This window comes from Scaptodrosophila lebanonensis, unplaced genomic scaffold (genome assembly GCF_003285725.1).
Source record: "Scaptodrosophila lebanonensis strain 11010-0011.00,11010-0021.00 unplaced genomic scaffold, SlebRS2 tig00001412-arrow-pilon, whole genome shotgun sequence".
Classification (NCBI taxonomy): Eukaryota; Metazoa; Arthropoda; class Insecta; order Diptera; family Drosophilidae; genus Scaptodrosophila; species Scaptodrosophila lebanonensis.
In genome coordinates this window covers 9,707,006-9,727,186 of record NW_022060739.1, presented here as the reverse complement: position 1 = coordinate 9,727,186, position 20,181 = coordinate 9,707,006, and the positions used below count along the sequence as shown (strand labels likewise).

Below are 20,181 nucleotides of genomic sequence, written 5' to 3'. Positions count from 1 at the left end.
TTTTAAGGTATCTTTTGACTCCTTGGTGGATTGTATTTAAATTAAGGCATTTGTGCAACAAATATATTTCTCACTTATGTGAATCTTATTCTAATCCCACTGTATAGGCTGCCTTGAAGTCGCATTTGCGATTCTATTAAGGCTAGTAAAACATTCTTTATACATTCCACATTTATTATTTATTTATTAATTTGATTTTAAGGGATTTCATTGCTGACGTGGCTTCGCTTAGGTGCCTCGTATGAGAAGCGCAGAGGAGGGCAGTCTTTTCAATTTAATTTCCAACAATTATTATTTATTTATTTGATTTTAAGGGCTTTTGATGCTGATATTGGGATATCATCGATTTTCAATCAAATTTCGACATCTAAATTAAATTATCTTTTGAATTTAATATTCAACAAATAATTATTTATTTAATTGAATGATTTTATGCGATTTTATTGCTGAAGTGCCTCCTATGAGAAGCGCAGAGGAGGGCAATCTTTTAAATTTAATGTCCAACAATTATTATTTATTTATTTATTTGATTTTAAGGGCTTTCGATGATGACGTGGCTTCGCTTATGAGCAGCGCAGAATAGGGCAGTCTATTGAATTTAATTCCCAGTAATTATTATTTATTCGATTTTAAGAGCTTTTGATGCTGATATTGGGATATAATGGATTTTCAATCAAATTCCGAAATCTTAATTAAATATCTTCTTTAAATGCAGGAAGTATAATCTCGAATTGTTTACCTTCTTGTGACAATATGGATAATAACTTGAATAATTTGTTATTCCTGTTGATCGACAAGATCTCTAAGCATTCAAAATCGAACCTGATCCAATAAATTACACCAAGAGATAAGTTAAAGTTTGCCGGCATTATTGGTGATCTTTAAATTGTTTAAATTAGATATTATTGATGAGATAGCGACATAAAACCTGTTAATGAACGAGCATTTGCATTTTCATTTGTTTAATAGCAGAACAGTAGTTGCGAATCTTCTTTGTTATTCATTTTATTATTTAAAATCTTTGAATAGTTTTGCTCACCTGCACATACTCGGCGCATATATCAATTCCACCCACAAAGGCGCACACATCGTCCACAGTCCAGGAATTAACCTCCTCGCTCTGTGCCTGACACTGACGCACACTGGAACTGGACGTTGCCGATGGTGATGTGCTCGCTACTGCTGCTGCTGCTGCTGCTGCTGATGTTGTTGCTAATGCCGCTGCTGTTTCAGAAGTTGCAACTGTTGTCGTGCTGCTACCAACTTTGGCGGGCTCTGCATTCGCGTTGGCGTTCGCTTCCGCTGCCTGCTCCGTAAGTGGCGGGGATGGTGTGGTGGATGCTGTTGTTGTTGTTGTGGTTGTGGAGGAGGCACGACGCGTCGCCAATATACCCACTGCTGCTGTTGCTGTTGCTGCTGCTGCTGTTGTTGTTGTTGAGGATGATTCAGCCTTAAATCGTTTTGCTGCCGGCGGTTGGGAACTCAAATCAAGCGGCGCTGTCGCAGCCGCTGCAGCAGCGCCGCTTGCTGCAGTCTCTGCACTATTGTTGTTGTTGTTGTTGTTATTGTTATTGCTGCTGCTATTGGAACGTGGACTAGACTGGCGTGAGGCGTGATGTGACTGCTGTTGCTGCTGCTGCTGCTGCTGCTGTTGTTGCTGTTGTTGTTGGTGCAGTTGCGCCGAATAGACAAGAGCGGGTGTAACAAATTGTGCCGCCTGCTGGAGCGCCGCATTCAGATTGGGACGCGGCGTGGCAGAGGCGCTGGCATTGGGTGAGGAAGCACTGGAATTGGAACGTTGTTGTTGCTGTTGTTGTTGCTGCTGCTGCTGTTGCTGCTGCTTTGTCGTTGTTAGTGTTTGTTGTACGCCGCGCAAAATTTGCTGAATCTCAGCATCTTTGGCAGCACGCGCCTACACGTCCGTGGAGAGGGGATTAGCGGGGATGAGAGGGGGGAGAGAACAGAATACATAACAAGTTGAGCATTTGGGTGGTCATTGATGCCCCATAAAGCTGCTTACCAGCGTGAGCAAGGCTTGTGTGCTGCTCATGTCCATCAGCGGCGGAAAGATGCCCGACGAGAAGGGCAAAAAGTTTGTCATGAACGGCGATACGCTGGCGGCAGCCACCACCGCGGCCATTTGGCTCTTGGCCTGTGCCGCCACCGCCGCAGCCGCCGCTGCCGACGACGTGTGGTCTGTGGGAGAGTGCGCCGCAGCGGGCAGATTGGCCAAACTGTTGGTGGTGACGGACGTTTCTTTGGGCAGACTCGCCACTGGTGATAGCTTTTTATTGGCCACTGTCGCATTGAGCGCCACATTGCTCGGCTTGGCACGCTCCGTGCCCGCCCGTTCCGAGGCGCTTGTGGCAGTAATGCTGCTGTTGTTGCTGCTTCCATCGTAAATGGAATTACGACGGCTGGCATTGATGCTGCAAGTACATAGAAAGGATCGTGAGTTAAGTTCGTTGAGTTGACAAAAGGAAGAGAGGCATGTGTTGTTGCTGCTAGAATTAAGAATAGGCCCATGATCATGATTTGCGAGTATTTCTGACTTCCTCAAATGATTATAGCTGTCTTCATTTTTATGATTTGTAAAATATTCGACCAATTTGATAAAAAATCGAAAATGGTATTGGCCTTTAATAATTCGTTTCTATTCTTTCAAGAACAGTAAGTAGTTAAGTAATTTATCACAAACTATGGTTGACATTTAAAACGAACATTTAACGAAATAGCTAAGTATATCAGAACATTAGTTGTATCTTCATCAAATTATGATTAATATTTATCTATTTATTTTATTTCTGACAAAAATCTGTCAATTTGAAAACATGGAAACATAACAAAAATAATAACAATAAATATACATTCAAATATATATTTATTCAATATAAAAAGGAACGGAAAAAAAATAATGAAAAAATTAAAATAATTTCAAAATTACAATATTTTTTTTTTTAAGTAGATATTAAAATATTTAAAATATTTTTTCTGACCTTAAGAATTGCAATAACTTGATCTAAGCAAATTGACAGTGATCTTAGGGCCAAAGCGATGACTATATTGATTGTAATTGTTACAAAGAACCCGAAAGAAATTGTGCAAATAATTTCAAACATATTTACGAACTGGAAGATTTTTAAAACAGCTTGCTCAGCGATTTTTTAGCTTAAACTAGCTAGCTAAGCTATATTTGCTAGGAAAGTAGACTGCTTTGTGAGCAGCTTCCTATACCATATTTTACTTTAATTATCCGCTTTTGTGGGTTGTACTCCTTCCATAAAGGGTACTTCTGTCTAAGCCGAAGCGTAGTGGCTCTGAGCTGGGCCTAATTTCCTCACATGATTATAGTTTTGTTTCGTTTTAAAGACAAACAAACATTATGCAGATTTGTTTAGGCGAAAGTTAGTACAACTATTTAACTATATTGCTTTCCACTTACTCATTTGGATTTGCATTGTTGTATTTGGCCGCCAGACAGCGCATAATGTCCGAATAGTTGCGGGTGGCAAAGTCCGTGACGCCAGTTGTGGCGCCTCCGCCCGCATTGGCAGCCACCGAGCTGCCGACCCGCTGATTGGCGGCCGAGGCTGCCGCTGCCTGCTGGATGCTATTCAACAGATTGGTGGACAAATTATGGATGGGCATGTGGCTGCTGTTTGGAGGACTAAGTCGCTGCTGCTGTTGTTGTTGTTGTTGCTGCTGATTCGGTGATATAACGCCGCCACCGCGATATGCTGAGGAGGAGGGCGTGGCGCTACGAGATCTGCAAAATATGGAATAAATAAAAAATTAAGCTTTTAATTATTCGCAGCATTAGCATAAGCCAACAAATTTGGGTTCAGCATAATTTCGACATAAATCAAATATAGTTCAAATATATATAATACGCCATAATGAGCGGCGATAGATTGGCATTAATATTTAATTAGTTGGCTTCCTGATTTAAATAATTCTAGGTGTCGCATACAATTGGATTATTTGTCACATTTGACTCTTGCCAGCTGGATGCTGAGCTGACATGCTAATGAGTTGCTTCCGTGAGAAGAGGCAACAACAACAACAGCAACAGCGATGGCAACATGAGCTCACACCTTGCGAACGATGCTGGCTGGCTGGCTGGCTGACTGGCTGGCTGGCCAACATATCGAAGTCGTTGTGCGGCTAAAGCGATCTGAGCCGTTGACGTTTGATATTCAGTAATTTATTAGTAGGAAGACAGCCGGAGAGAGATAATGCGATTACGTGTTGCACGTTAAGAGTTATGGCGTTGTAAGTGGACATGGGAATAGTCGGGTGAAGAAGCAGAAGAAACGGCAATATACTGGAATGTAGAGTACAAGCAAATGCAGCCTCTTTCATCTTCATCGCCAGGTGAGGAAAATGTGATATTAATGATGAAGATTAGATTGTAGGTGTTAAACAAATCTTACGAATATTTGTGTATGGATTTAGAATTAGAATTTCCATACTGAGATCACTACTGAATCCGCAAACTATTTCGATGCAGTGTTAAATTTATTTACATTCAAGAAAAGCACAGATTTTATTTCATTGCACTATGTTTCTTAATGTCAAACGAATTTATGGCTAATAAACATAAGTGTTTAGCTAAAAATTCATAAAAATTTCTTCAATTGAAAGAAGTAATGATATGGGCGGATAGGCAAATAATTTGGCCATAGTTTCGTTCCGACAATGCCAGTCCTTGAAACGAGGAACTCTGATTAGCACTAGGAAGTGTCAAATGAGAGCCAAAAACATGTATAAAGATTGTTTCAAACATAATTTCATGTGCTTATATGTAAGGTCAAGCTGTTTATATACTTGTATGCACATATATTGAAGACAATAACTAAAGCCGCAGAAGAAGAAGAAGAAGCTGAGGATCTCAGCACCAGTGGGGCTGTATGTGGAGACGTGTGCCGGCTAAGCTCGGCGGCAATAGACCACGAGCCATGCTTATAATCAGCATAGATTTTAGCCGGGCAGAGGCAGTCAGTGTGGCAGCTGCAAGTGGTGGTCTGCTCGCGAGTTGGTTGCATGCAACAGCAGCAACAACAACAACAACAACAACAGTTGCTACCTATGCCCAGCAATGAAATAACTCGTGCTGCACGTCGTCAGCAATGTCGTGTCGTTTTTGTGCCGCCGCTGGTGCCACCGTTGCTTCAAACTCAGATATACTTGTATATATAGAAAAATGTATATGTATATATGGTATAGAGGTGGATATGGCAACTATAAAGGCAAAACACCGTTGTTGTTGCTGCTGCTGCCGCTGCCATTGATTTATCGTGATCTGTTGGTTGTCGATGTGTTTTTGTTTTGTTCCTCCTTTTCAGTTACAAGATACTACAACTTTTTTGCTCCTTTATGTTTGGTTTTTTTTTTTTTGTTTTTTGTTTGCGCTCAGCGTTTTGTTTTTGAAAAAATGTTGATTATTGCAAATTGCTTTGGCGATTGGTGGCAGCTACTTAGTTGTGTTGTTTGCCTTGTTCTAGCAATTGTTCAAATTGTTAATGCTGCGCTTATTACGGCCGATTGCCCGATCGGCCACTTTGCTGTCTACTGGCTACTGTGCCATACTAACGGTTTCCATTATTCTATGCCCGCATGCTTGGCCACGCCCCGTTCGCCTGGTATGCTAATGGGCCCCCATTGTTACACCTACGCGCCATGAAAATGTATGAGACAATTCGAAAAGAAACCAACAGCTAAACAAAATGGTTTTTACATATATTAGCAATCAACATACTATGTATATGCACATATTTATTTGCTTATGAATGAATGAATGGTTGGCAAATTTCAGACAGCCCATAAAATCCAGCTGTGGTGGGCAGTTAACTTAAAGATTTACAAACATGACTTAGCATCGGAGATCGTGCAGGTTTTTAGCTTGAAATGGCCACAAACAGGGGTTGACTATTTCGTAAAACCTGAACTTGAATCAATCAAGAGGTCATAAATATGGTATAGTGGAGGGCCACGACAAATTGTTAACAGAGGGAACTCTCTAAAGCCCACGAATTGGAGCACAGCTCCTTAGCTCGCTTTAACGGCTAGAAAGCAATTTCCCTCACGGGCTCTATTTATTTAAAATAAACAAAACGCGCGTAGATAATATTCTTTCTTCATCATCCTCTCTAATTTGCATGGAAGCCAAATTTTTCCCTCGTATTTTTCCCTTGCAGCTCACCAAACCTCATCCAATATCAAATCGATTGTTCATCTTGAGTTTTTACTCAAGTTTTTTTGTGTACTAACTTTGTAGCAGATTATGGAGCAGACTGGTACAGTATTTCTAGCACTTATTTACAGAATCCGTATGCTTAATCTTAAGAGTCTGATAAACAAAGAACTAAAAGATATATTTCTGTTTCCTTTTACTTTAAGGAATATGATTTCAGGAATATGCAGCACTTAGATTTTGTTTTCGTCCTCATAAAGGAATATTTTGCAAAGATACAAGCATTCATCTATTTTGTACGCCAATGTACAGTTATTTATGAGTTGCCCGTAAATAAAGATGAAGCTATAAGGACTTCAACTATATAACTTGATGATGTTGATGTAATCTGAAATTTGCGAGCGAAGTCTCTGCTTGATGTCTAACCATCACTTTACTAACTAATCTATGTAAAAAGTTAAATATTAAATATGATTAACATAAATATCTAGCACAAACATGCAACAAGTGGCAGCTTCGGCGCCGCCTATGACGTCAAATCTATAGAAATATTTAAATTAAAATTTTTAAAACTCTACAATGCTTTGTGGTTTCCCATCTATTTGCTCTTCATCCGAGAAGGTATAATTAATATGCAAAAGATGGAATAGAGAGAAAAGACAGTTCTTTGACTCACACGCAGACCTCACACAGCTTCTTAAAAGAACACGATCAATTACACACACTTCGATTTGAATGACAAAAAGCCTCTCCTCAATTTCTGACAACTTAAGTCTGAAGATATATATCGCTTATACATACATTCTCGTGCATATTAGTAATCCCATCTAAAGTCAACCACGACTAGGTTATTAATATTTAACCCATTTGCTCATAGCTCGTCTCATTAGGCAAACTAAATGCCGTAGCCAACAAGAAGAAGAAGAAGAAGAACGAAAAAGAAAAGAAAAATTATATACCTGTATCTTAAAGATAATTTGGAGCCGTAAGCTTGTCAAGCAATTTGTCGGGTTATGTCGATACTCAGCCTCCACCAAGTCGCCGGCACACCCATGGCGGGTTAGCTGTCAACTTCTTTTTCTTTCTATTCCCTACTACTATGTAGCTTAGTTCTAGTTCTCTCCGTTATTGTTGTTATTATTGTTGGTATTGTTGTGGTTTTGAATAATTGCTTAACAAATGTTTATCTTTTTCAAAGCTTTCGACGCCATTAATTTAGTTGTGCGTATTAATTGCTTTGGTTTCTGCTGCGACTGCTTCTATTTCAGCTTGTCTTCGTCTTCTACAAGTTTCGTAGCTTCATTGTTGTTGCTGTTGTTGTTGTTGTCGTCTGGCTTATGAATTTAATTTTTATTTAAATTTCAGGTTTTCTACGTTTTCTTTTGACAGCAAAAGCGTGCCCAAGTCGCAGCGGCGTGCCGTGTGTTTAAACATTTTGATTAATTTGCCGCCTTAAGAAAACAGAAGACAACAAAAATGAACCGAAAACAGTAGCCAAATGATATCGATACGAATTTTTCGTGTTGATAATTTGTGAAAATGTTAATTAATTTGTCAGGCCAGGCAGCATACAGCAGACAGTGGCAATAACTTAGAAAAAACGAGTAGCGAAAAAAGAACACAATAGATTGTTCGAGCGTTATATTGAATGGACAATAGAATGCAGCAAATAATAGAGAAAGCTTTTATATTCATGATCTTAGTGAGTGGAATCATTTAAGCATTCATTTTTATAGAATCGTATAATAGAGTGTAACAAAAATTGATAAGACAGGAAGCCTATTTGCCAATAAATGAAATTTAAATAAAGGATTAAATTTTAGAAGACTTGAAAATAATAAATGGGCTAAAGAAATATCACATCTTCCTCAATAAGTATGCTGTTTGTCTAAACAAAACTTTTATCAGAGTTCCACTGAAGCATCAGTTTATCAGTTTTCCAAAGGCCAGGAAACTAGGCAAGCGATTACAATAGATACCGAGATTTATTTTAAAACTAGCTTTAGCGCTCTATTAATAAACAAAAAATCGTTCTTTATGAATGAATAATTTGTTTGTAAAATAGGACGAGTTGATATTCAAATTGTTCTAAAAGACTGAGGAAATGATGTTCATTCTTATATATAATAATAAAGTAGATGAATTATTGAAATCACTTTTTCCGTCGGATATTCGTTAAGTCTCTAGAGTCATCTTCAGTTCTTAAATAACCCCAGAACCTATATCTTTTCAAGAGTCATAATTGTAAGTCAAAACTATGTGTTTCGGATCAGTATAACTTTTACAAAATTGTCGGCTAAATTTTTATATTTCAATACGCTACACATAATGGATAAAAATGAGAAGCCCGATCCATCCAAACTGATACCGTCCAGTAACAATTCTGCAGAGTCTAGCAGAATTTCGGCTGGTACATATATTTCAAGCTCATTCAGTATTTCTAATCAATTAAAAAACTGAACTTCCAGTTATAGACGCAAGCGCCGATCCACCTAGGCCACGATCTATTTTATGCAAAACCAGGAACCTAAGCGATTGTGAAGCTGATGGTGAAAATTCCCCAGAATTCAATGGAGTGACTGCTGGGAACAGAGAAACCATTATTACGTTCATAGAGCCAATAGATGTCCATGATGATGGCATTGATGAAGTCACTAAGCAGGAACGCCGCGAAAAATTAAAGGCGAAAATTCGTGAGCATTACCGGAATACCAGTCCCTGGGACAAGCCCGGTCTTGGGGCGGCGGATGAACGTTTTGACGAGGACAGTGACGCGGGCAGAGAGACACCAAAATTGGAAGACAAAAAGGAATAGATGGTGGATAAAGAACAGTCTTGGAAGCAATTACAAATTTGTTTTTTCGTCTTTGCAGCTCTGATAAAATTGTCTGTGACAAATTTGTACTATTGTTCTAGAAAGTAATATGGATAAAGACGACAAACCCGAACCACCAGTGCCACCGCCTATACTACGTAAAGAGGTCTATCAGGAAGAGAGCCATGTACACCATTCAGAACATGCCATTAAGATTGAAACGCCACCAGTAGAAGAGGCTGATGACGAGGCTCAGGAGACTGATGGGTTGACTAAGGAGGAACGACATCAAGAGTTTGAAGAGGCGCGTCGCCAACACGATCATGATATGTGCAGGCCCAGTATACTCTTCACTGATGTCACAAGAGATCCCGAAGAGGAACTGACAACGGATGAGGAGCGAAGCAGTTTTGGTTCAATAACGAATAAAGACAACCATAAAGACAACAGCAAAGATAAGCAGCCAGCAACCAAGAAAAAAAAGTAGTTCCTCATAATACATAAATAAAACACTCTTATAAAAAGATTACTTTCAGTTGCTTTTTTGTAAGTATTTGGCGGAATTGTTGGCATCTTTTCATTTTTATTTATTATTTGTAATGATTTAAAAGATTTTAAGTAAACTGAACTGAAACTGTTTCGTTTAATCTTAAGTTTTCTTTACTTCATATCGATATAATGGAAAGCACAATTGACTCGTTTTAAAAGATAAGAAAGTATTTGACTTCCATATAGATTATACATAAATTACAATCTTTCCCCTGCAACCGCTTTTATAGTTTATCCCATTAGATCCTTATTAGTGCTATAATTTGTCTTTTGAAATCAAATATACAGTGGTCTCGTCTAGATAACCTCAATAAGAAACATCTAGGAAAAATAGTACCGAAATCGCCGAAGTAGTGATTAAAACAGACAAACGGACATAGTTGATGGTTTTATCTCTTCATCTGCTATTCTTCTTTATGGTTGTTACAGAAAATTTGTAACAACCAAATCATTATCAATACTCACAGTTTTACTTCTATTTTTTTTTTTTTTTTCAGTTTATTTTATTTTATCTCTAATATAGATATAAATTGAAAAAAAGGCATTTATTGTTCTTAAGATTGAAAATTTGCTAAACACTGTGTTGTCTTCTATTACACATGAGTGGATTGAACTTCCTCCAATTGTCGGTAACGTTAGGGGATATCGGAAGTTAATTGAATTTTGTTGTAAGCATTGTTATGTTTCTGTAGCATTTCATTTTGGTTAGCAATTCTTCACAAATTCTTCTGACATTCTTAAATCTATCCTAATCGAACCCAAGCGACCCAGCCTCCCTCACATAGTCTAGTCTGGCTTTTATAGATTTCTTGAAGATTTCTTCTTGTTTTTAAGTTTTATTCGTATTTCTTTATTTCGCAGCTGAGCCAGGTTTTTTTTATTATTTTTATATACTTTAACATGAAAGGACTACTTCCTTTTGTCCATTTGTTGTTAACAATAGCATAAACTTTTGTAATCTTTGAAAGCTCATTGGGGGTCAACTCACCTGGGAAATGCGGTTGTCACTTCGCCGTTTGTTGTGCCCGGACTGAGGCGTTCACGTTTCACGCTGTTGCCGATGCTCAACTGGTGTTGTTGTTGCTGTTGCTGTTGCAGGAGATGATTGCTGTTAGTGTTGCTAATGTTGTTGATAATGCTGCTGTTGTTGTTGTTGTTGTTATTGTTACTGAGCGCAGCATTGTTGTTGTTATTGTTGTGCATGGACATGGCCGTTGACTCCTTCAAGGAGTCAATTTGCGCGCCCGTCACATGCAACGGCGAGAGTTTCTCATTCTTGACCTTGCCAAAGTATAGGGCGGCATATGCCGCAGCTGCAGCCGCCGCTGTGGCAGCCGTGTTGCCCGTTGAAGTTGCTGTTCCTGTTGCTGTTGCAGCTCCAGCGCTGCTCGCTGCTGTTGTTGCTGTTGTTGTGTGGTTCGCTGCAGCTGTTGTTGTTGTTGTTGCAGTTGCTGCGGCAGCTCCCGTGGCGTTGCTGGCCTCGCACAATTTCTTGGCACTCTCGATTGCACTGTAGCCGCTTAGCAGCATCGAGCGCTCGCTCAGCATTGTTGCCGTGTTGCTGATATTCCAATTGTTGTTCCCGCTGTTGTATTGCTGCTGCTGCTGATGCTGCTGTTGTTGTTGTTGCTGCTGCTGCTGCTGTCGGAGATCGCTGGCCACGCGTTCAATATGCTTGCGTTTGGTGGCCGCTGCCGCGGGCAGTGCGTGCTGATTGCTGGTCGCTGGCGTTGCGCTCCTGCCGCCCACAATTGCCGTCGTCGCCTTCGCTGGCTTCTGTTGCAGTATGTCGGTGGGTGTGTTACCTGCAAGGGGAAGAACGCAAAGCAGATTGCGTTTAAATGCAATTCACACTGGACAGCAGCAATACTAGACTAGAGTGTCGACTATAGACTATAGTGTTCTATTCTGGTACTGCTAGATGTGCGCACAGGCACAGCACGTTTTATGTTACGACACGCCATTTACACGCTCGGCGCCAAAAGCTTACTAAGAAATGTACTTTTTGTACCTGGGGCTGCCGGCTGTTGAGTCGACTCGACTTGAGTCGAGTCGAGTTGAGTCGTGAGTCGAGCGACGCATGCAAATCGGCCAAAGGTTAAAATAACTTATAATATGTTAACAAAACCGTTGACCTGCAACGTTGAACCCTTAAGCTAATTATCGGGGTGAACGCAAAGTGCACAGACAAGTAAATAGCGAGGCAATGCTACAAATAACAACAACAACAATAACAACAATAACATAGGCAACAACAATAGCAGCCATAGCCACCACAACAATAGATACAGCCAAGAAACGCAGCAAGAAGCAGACAAGCACAAGCATATATGACATGGCAAAGGAAAGTGGATTCTAATGATATTTTGATAACACTCTGAACTCAACTAGCTCGCATGTTAAGCCCTTTTTTTTATAAAGCAGCCTTACAGAACTTCTTGGAATTCAGAGTTAACGTAGCTTGAAAGTACTATTAATGCATCTTGCAATAGATATCTAGCACTACACATTACTGAAAGACCTTGGTGAACTATTTTTTGTAACGCACTTTTAGATTTCTTCGTTACATATGTAGTTATGTGAGTCTGGTCTGGTCAGACATGCAAATAATTTGCACACAAATTGTTGCTATTTTGCAAGTAGGCTTCGAATGGTTAGAAGTTTTTTGTAAAAGATTTTAATTTGAATATTTTTGCAGAGAGGAATTTTTAATGGTTTCGATTAAATTCAAGTCAAACTCTTAAAAAACTTGTCTGCTAATTATTTCTATGTCTAACCAGACCTTTATTTAGGTCTAATAGCAATTCATCGCCTGCGCCTGCCTGCCATCAAGTATTATTTTTGTAATTATCCTCGCACTGTTAAATGAAATTAGTTACAAACTGTAACCAATATCTTTATAGTTTTTTAATAACTAAAATAAATTTACAGATGCTTCTTTTGAGGGAACGAAAAACTTAAAAGTTAGATCATACACTCATATGCCTCTCTATAAAATTGTAGCGTACATTGTCTATGACAATGGCATCGAACTTTATGGCATTGCTGGACTTGCGCCGCGACGCGTCGTGTCCGGAGTGTGAATTCTTTTCACATTTCTTTATTTATTTTAAGCACTTAAATAAATTAGTTCTAGCTAATATTTAAAAACAAACATCGATACATAATGGAACACACAAAGCATTGACCCTTGTCTGTGCATTGGCATTCGCTGCCACCTCTACGCGAAGGTGAAATTCCAGGTGCAAATTGCCAGCAACTACCGTGTCTAGGCCCGTCTGCCTGCCTGCCTGCCTGCCTGCCACACTCACACTTGCATGCCAAACATAGCATAAATAATTAAATGAAATATTTACAAGCGAAATTAACAATTTGTAGCTGCTTGTTATGATCGCTAAGACCACAGACTAAAACTTGTCGGCAGATATAATGCGGCGTATATCGGCCATAAAGTGCTTTGGCCAGCGCCCCTGCATCTCAGCTGCGTATCAAATTACGATCGATACCCTCCCAAGCAATTGTATAAATAAAAAATTAAAAACAAAAAAAAAATAAGTTGGCGCATGTTATCATAAAACTGAGTTTATCATGGTTAGCATAGAAATTAAGCTGTGCCGATTTCGTGTTTAGGTTCAACGCTGGCAGCAGTGCGGCACAGTGGGCTCTGCAGTTCGAAAACGGAATGGAAATATGTGAAGATATTCTTCAAAATAAATACAACTAGCAAAAAATATTTAAAATGTATATTTCTAGCCTAAAATATTGGGGCGGAGCAGTGAAAGGGAAGTTAGAAATTGAATGTTGAATAACAGAATGGAAATATTTGAAGACCTTCTTTAAGGTAAATACTAATAATATTTTTATAAGAATATCATAAAACTTTTAAAATGTTTATTTTCTTGTATTACGAACGTTAAATATTGGGACGGAAGTTAAAAATTGAAAATTAAATGTTTGTAAATAGAATGGAAATATGTGAAGATCTTCTTCAAGAAATACTAATACTATCCGTATTAGAAGACTATCATATTACTTTTAAAAGAAATATTTTATCGCTGTTATAACCTAAGATAAATGGATGGAGTAGTGGGGAACTTAAAAATTGAAAGAACGGAAATATGTGAAGAGGCTATCAATATTGGGAGACTAACATATAACTTTTAAAATGTATACTTCTAGACTCAAATATTTGGACGGAGCTGTCGGAAAAGTAGAAATTAAAAGTTGGAAAACAAAATGGAAATATGTGAAATTATTCTTCAAGATAAATACATATATTATCGAAAATAAAATGGAAATATGTATGTGAAGATGTTCTTCAAGAAAATACGTATACTATATTTCTTATATATTTTAAATTTATTATATTATTGGGACGGAGCAGTCGGAAAGTTAGAAATTGAAAATTGGAAAACATCATGGAAATATGTAAAAATATTTTTCAAGATAAATGCAAATTAATTAATTATATTTGTAACTTTAATAAGTTTTAGAATTGTATTTAAAATGACAATAATCAAATCACTTGATTTCTGTTATGAGCCAAAATGTGCAATATATTTTGAAAATGTATTCAAATATTGTCTTCAGTTTGGCGGACAGTGCCGGCCCAGTGTGCAGTACTCGTATTCAGTTTGTGGTCGGTTGGTCGATCGGTCGATCGTTCAGGCCAGGCCAGGCCAGGCCAGGCCATGGCTAGCTGATTGGCATCGCTTGGTGTTTGGTGCCAATGGTGCTAAGTGCCGAATGTCGAAAGCCGTCGGGACAGCACTAGAGCGCGCACCGTGCGCGACACTGTTGACTTTTTCAAGTTGATTTCCAGCACTATATACATAAGTATATCTACAATATAGGTTTCCAGTGGGTACGTGTGTATGTGCTTGTGATCGGTGCGCATTGAAAGACAGACAAATCGACAGCCAGACAGAGAGACAGACAGGCAGAGAGTTAGACATTTTGGTTCGTTGGGTCGGCGGCGTTGGAATTGCCATCGGACAAGTGTCAATAGTACTAATAGACGTTGACGTCGTAGTCGTTGGCGTCGGCGTCGCAGCGTCCATCACCTACATCACACACACTAAGTTAGTTCTGAAAAAACGGTAAAGTTCATTGCCATTTGGCTTGGAAATCTCTGGTGGCACGTCACGGCGCGTCACGGCCTGTCACGTTGGAGCAACTCGACGACGCGCCAATACTGACAAACACAGCTGTCATGTGACTATATTTCATAGATTTGTGGATGTGGATATGGATATGGATGAGCTAGACCAGACCCTAGACCAGCCAGCAATCCACCAGCAACACAGGCAGGTTGGCGGGCCAGCCGGCCGGCTCCGATAAAATATGATTTGTTTTCGACCCAAAACCCAATTGTTGAGCCTGCCTTACTTTTGACACCTCTTTGCACTTGACAAATTGCAATTGCTTGCGACAAACAGACACATGTACATACATACATAGTTATAGGAGCGATTACGTGTTTGGGGCGCAGGTCACATAGTTCGCGTCCACGTTCGCGTCTAGACCGTGTGAAGAGCAGAGGGCCTTGTGGAAAAATACCCAAATAATAATAAATGACACAAATATTAAAACGCGACTGTATTTTCGAGTAGTTTGTCTCGGCTAACTTGATTAAAAATGCACTGTTTAAAACGGTCATAAATCTAAACTGATATCGTTATTGTGATCGACGAGGTGTTGACTAACGAATACTTAATCGGGATTGCTATCGAGTTTGCTGACCCATTTCTCTCGTATTTATTGTTGACAGACCCATTATTATATAAAAAATGTAAATCAAAATAATTGCAAGATTATCTTCACACAAAAGAATGATTTGTTCAAAATATATTAGAAGAGTATTCCCAAAAATTGTTTTTCTGGGACTTTGATGCTTCATATGCATGTATGGAGTTGTTTGTCGGGGATCCCCATGTTAAGTTTCGTTTCCTTTCCAGGAAGTAGTGACATTTTAACATATTTAACAAACATTTATTAGAAACACAAAAAGGAAGGCAATACGCCAGTCAATGAAAAATGTACATACAAAACTATAAAACCTCAAAAAGCTATTTATTGTACGAGCGAAATTATTTGCGAAATATAAGAGCTATTGTAAGAGTGAAATTCCTAGCTAAATTAAAGATACAAATGACTTATTTAATAGAAATTTAAGCGACAATTAACAATATTTTATGAGCCTTATATGATGTGAATGTACTCTACTTTTGAATTATAATATATTCCAAAGCGAGACTATGAGAAAGGCAACTGTAAATGCTTTTAAAGGCGTTGTAGTAGCCTTCTTTTAAATATAACTTTGACATAATAAACAAATTATCTATGTATATACATATTTAATTGTATTACTGACAACTTTTAAAATTAAATCTGGAAATAAAATATGTAAAATTAAAGATAATAGTGTAGCCATATTTTTCTAAAGTTTATAATTTAGTCATATATACATAGGTCTTGTCTACTCATTTAACGGCAGAAAAACTTCTATTTCTTTTATATTTAAACATTTCTGAAATAAGTGTCAGAATTAAAAAACCACTCTGTAATTCATGCTACAAATGTTGACACCATTACCTTTAACATATCTACAAAATACTATATGTATAAAAATCTAATAGTGGAACTTTAAAAAGAGGAGCTAACAGATTATCAATATAGTCAAACCGGCTAAGAATCTGCAACCAAATTTATAAAATTTTAAATGCTATTTTCATAAAACCTAGAATCTCGTTTTATGCTTTTAAGAAGTTTTTTGGAATATACATTTTAGAGCCTATTTGTAGGATGACAGAACTTGTTGTGCAAATTTAAATCATGTGTGACCATAAATTACGAATAGATGATGATTATGATTTATAATTTAGGGGAAAAAGTCACATATTGCTCGCCAAATAAAACCAGCCGGTTACCTACAATGCGACATAAATTTTACAGATATTGTGTATACAAGTATACTATAAATATTCCAGAAAAAGAGTAAAGCAGCTCTACAGATTACAAATATGTTTTTCCACTTCCTTTACCACGATTTAACAAAATAATTATGTCATCTAGTGTACTTAGTTTTAATACATATGTACATCCATCCGCCTTTTAACCTCTGACGCAAAAATTTGACACCGTTGACCGCTTGGCAATCAATCGATGGCGATGGCGATGCCGATGCCATCGCTGCTCCGCTTATTTGACTTTCAGAACAGACGGCGTTGGATTGAACAACAACAACAACAACAAGAAGAAAAATACATATACTTATAGTACAATATATGTACATATGCGCTTATCAGCTTTTGACCTCATTTAAAAACCAAATAAACGCAGCTCCGAGCACACCATAGAGTGTGTGTGGGATAGAGTCGGAGCAGCACGGGCACAAAGGCCCTACTTTAGGCCGATCTATGCGAACTTTGCGCCTGCTGCCGTTGCTGTTGCTGCTGTTGCTGTTGCTGTTGTTGTTGTTGTCACTCACTCTTTATTGTGTGGCCTTATCGCTCGGCAATTGCGTCGTCGTCGTCGTCGTCGTCATCGTCATCGTCGTCGTCAACTTTGACGTTAACCCAACAAGCGCAGTCGCAATTCACTTCGGAGGAGAGTTCAATACCCAAAAAGTCAGGCGCTTTGAAAGCGAAAAGGTAACCCACTGATAAATGTAAATACATACATATATACATACATATGCATGTGTATACATATGTATGCATGTATGTTCATATGTACATATGTATGTGTGTATGTTTTATAACGCGTGTTGACGTTGTTGCCCTCTTCGCAGCTTTGTCGTAACAACAACGAATCGACAACGACAACAACTTCGACACGTTGCCCCCGTTAATGCCATATCAGAAATGCCTATCTGTTGCTCTCTGCGACTCTATGCGTGTGTGTAAGTGAGCGTGTGTGTGTATGTGTGTGTGCGTGCGTGCACTCAAGGCCCTGTACTGATTTCATGTCAGGCCCCTGTAGTTCGCTGGAGCAGTGCCAGAGCGGTACATTGCTGGCCGCACTAGGAAACGCCTTTGCGCCAACCTCTTGCATTTCATATGATATTCTTGTTCTTATTTATAGAGTAGTCCAGATTTTAAGATTTGATTAATTTGCTCTTCCACAGAAGGATTTAACAAATCCTGCATCTCTAGTTGCGACTTTTGCATTCTTTGTAAAAGTTTGCACATTCATTTTCAGTCTTATGCTTCATAAGTTCGGTTTCTTATATCATTCAGTCTCATTCGTAAACTTCAGCCTAAATACCAATACATTGAAGTACAATAATATCATATTATACCTTTTCAGATTACCTTTTATACAATAGGTATAGCAAAATCTTGTTAATTGAGAGGATACATTATTCTGGAGAGAATATTTAAAAGTTTAATTCAATTTTTTTCCAGAGACCTGTCTCTTTTGTTTCAAAAAATTATATTTTAGTAAAGCATTCCTATTTAAAAAAATAAAAGGGCCATACATGCACGCACAGATTTCAAATGTTCTTGACCTTTTTCTGCTTCTCCTACAACTAAGTTTAGATTTATGGAAACTTAATGAAATACAGAAATTGTTATACAACATAAATTATTCATACTTGTAAGTAAGTGGAATTCCGAAGCCAAATATGTTTAACGAATATTTTAAAATTATCTTTTACTAGGAATTTCTATTATTTAAATATTAGTTCTTTAAACATTACTTGTAGATCAGAAGCGGTCTGAAAATTTTGAAATAGTCTCGATACTACTACTAATATTAGGAACTATTCATCAACTCATCAATTATTTTGATTATAATTCGATGTCATACTTGCACTGCATCTTAACTGCATGTCGTTCTTCCCAAATTTACTTTAGTTATTGTTTTAAAATAAAAAAATATATATACGTTCTTTTATTAAATTTAAAAGTGTAAATTCTACGAGTATGTTATAAATCTTTCAAAACAAGATCGCCCATCCCAGTCTGAGAGTTGCCGTGTTTTTTTTATAGTAATCAGTAAAGCCTATCCTGGCTGCCTACTGACCAGTCGAACTACCGGGGCGTGTATTTTTTTTTCACAAATGTAGACTCGCACACACGCGTCACCTATTTGTGTATTTGAGAATAAAAAATAATAAAAAAACAGAATCATTCTTAAGCAGCAGCGCAACATATGCACGACTCTATTTCTTTTTTGTCACATTTCATAGATAAACATTTATAACGTGTATCAGTATCAGTATCTGCATCGCTTGTGCGCCCAGTCAGTAAGTCAGCTAGTCAGCTAGTCAGCTAGGCAGTCAGTCAGTCCGCCAGTCGGGAGTCTCCACAGTCTCTGCTGCTGTTTCCCTTTTGCGTGATTTTTTCGCCTTTATTTCTATAGCCGGTCTTTGTGTATCTCAAGTATGCGACACGCTGGCCGTGCCGTCTTATCGCCCTACAACTCGCTCTCCCTCCTCCACTCGTGTTTGTTTAGGCAGCCAACTCTGTCCAAGTGTTGCTTGAACTATATGGCTATAGCCTGACTCTGAGTTGTTGCTTTTCTTATAGGTGTTCTTAATTTTTTTTCGTGTGACTTGTTCTCTTTTTTTTATTTTTTTGAAAATCATGTCGCATTTATTAGATCATCAAGGTGTTAAAGATTGTGAACTCATGGACATATATTTGTGCGCGTGCGTGCGTGTTTACTTTTCACTGATAATGCTCAGGTCTGGGCTTTTTGTAGGAGTCATTGCTTCTGCCACAAGTGCCACCGATGCCACACGGTGAAAGTATCTGTGATTGACCATTTGTCTGTATGTCTGGCGGTATGTCTGTCTGTCTGTTTGTAGTTATAAACGTAATTCAAAGTTCATTAGTGCAGGCATTAACCCAACCCAAGCCAGAGCTGATCACTTCACACCAACGATTGTGTTTAGATTTTCTATTTAAGCATTTAGCCGGGGCGTGCCACAAGCTAGAGGAATCTATAGAAATGTAAACATACATACATATGCACATAGCTTTGTGATGGAGATTCAAGATATTTCATGCATTTGAATGAAATAATGATAATTATGGAAACTTTTCAGAAGAGAACTTATCTACTGATTAGTAATGTTCTTCAAAACTCTGCCGATTAATAAATAGGAGAAGAAGAACTTTATCAAGAAGGTGAAAATAAAATTTAAGGCAGCATTTGATTAGTTATGTTTTTTCTTTCTTTTTAAATAAATATTTTAAGTATATTAGAGCAGTTGATATGTTCGCAAAGGCGCTACTAGAATTCAAAGTTTTTAAAAATTATATTTTCTAAATGTAATTCAAATAAATGGCATTTATTGACTTTAAATATTGCTAATATTCAAGACTGCTTATTTATTTGTCTGTTTAGTTTATTCTAATTAGCAGCAGCTTAGAATACTCTGCCGATCTGATCTGATCTCTTGTCGCATCAAAATCAAAACAATATGCAGCGGATTGCTAGTTTGCTTTCACCTGCCCCTTCCTTGCTTACCTACTCGTACATATTATAAGTTCCGGGTTCTGCCTCGCATATAGGATACGTATCATTTCTATATATATATACGTACATTGTCTATTGTCTAAGTTACTCAAAACACTTTGCAGTCATGTGTGTTCGAAAGCTTGCAAATAAT

At 38.1% G+C, this 20,181-nt stretch overlaps 2 protein-coding genes across 3 annotated transcripts in view; one reads left to right on the top strand and one right to left on the bottom strand.

The window, feature by feature from the left end:
• The window catches only part of LOC115631341 (mucin-19), a 78,557-nt gene that overhangs the window by 27,013 nt on the left and 31,363 nt on the right, over positions 1-20,181 (bottom strand). The window contains exons 3-6 of the mRNA XM_030528059.1: positions 10,546-11,362; positions 3,443-3,766; positions 2,021-2,429; positions 1,040-1,912 (exon numbers count right to left, since the gene is read on the bottom strand). Coding sequence (XP_030383919.1) covers positions 1,040-1,912; positions 2,021-2,429; positions 3,443-3,766; positions 10,546-11,362 — 2,423 coding nt within the window. The remainder of the gene's footprint in view (positions 1-1,039; positions 1,913-2,020; positions 2,430-3,442; positions 3,767-10,545; positions 11,363-20,181) is intronic.
• On the top strand, positions 8,463-9,537 carry LOC115631642. Of its 2 annotated transcripts, none has more exons than XM_030528453.1 (2): positions 8,463-8,603; positions 8,662-9,537. In XM_030528453.1, the coding sequence occupies exon 2, from the start codon at positions 9,118-9,120 to the stop codon at positions 9,493-9,495; it is 378 nt and encodes a 125-aa protein (XP_030384313.1). In that variant the 5' UTR covers positions 8,463-8,603; positions 8,662-9,117; the 3' UTR covers positions 9,496-9,537. The 2 variants fall into 2 exon arrangements, with proteins under 2 accessions (XP_030384313.1, XP_030384312.1); XM_030528452.1 differs by having other exon boundaries at positions 8,469-8,603.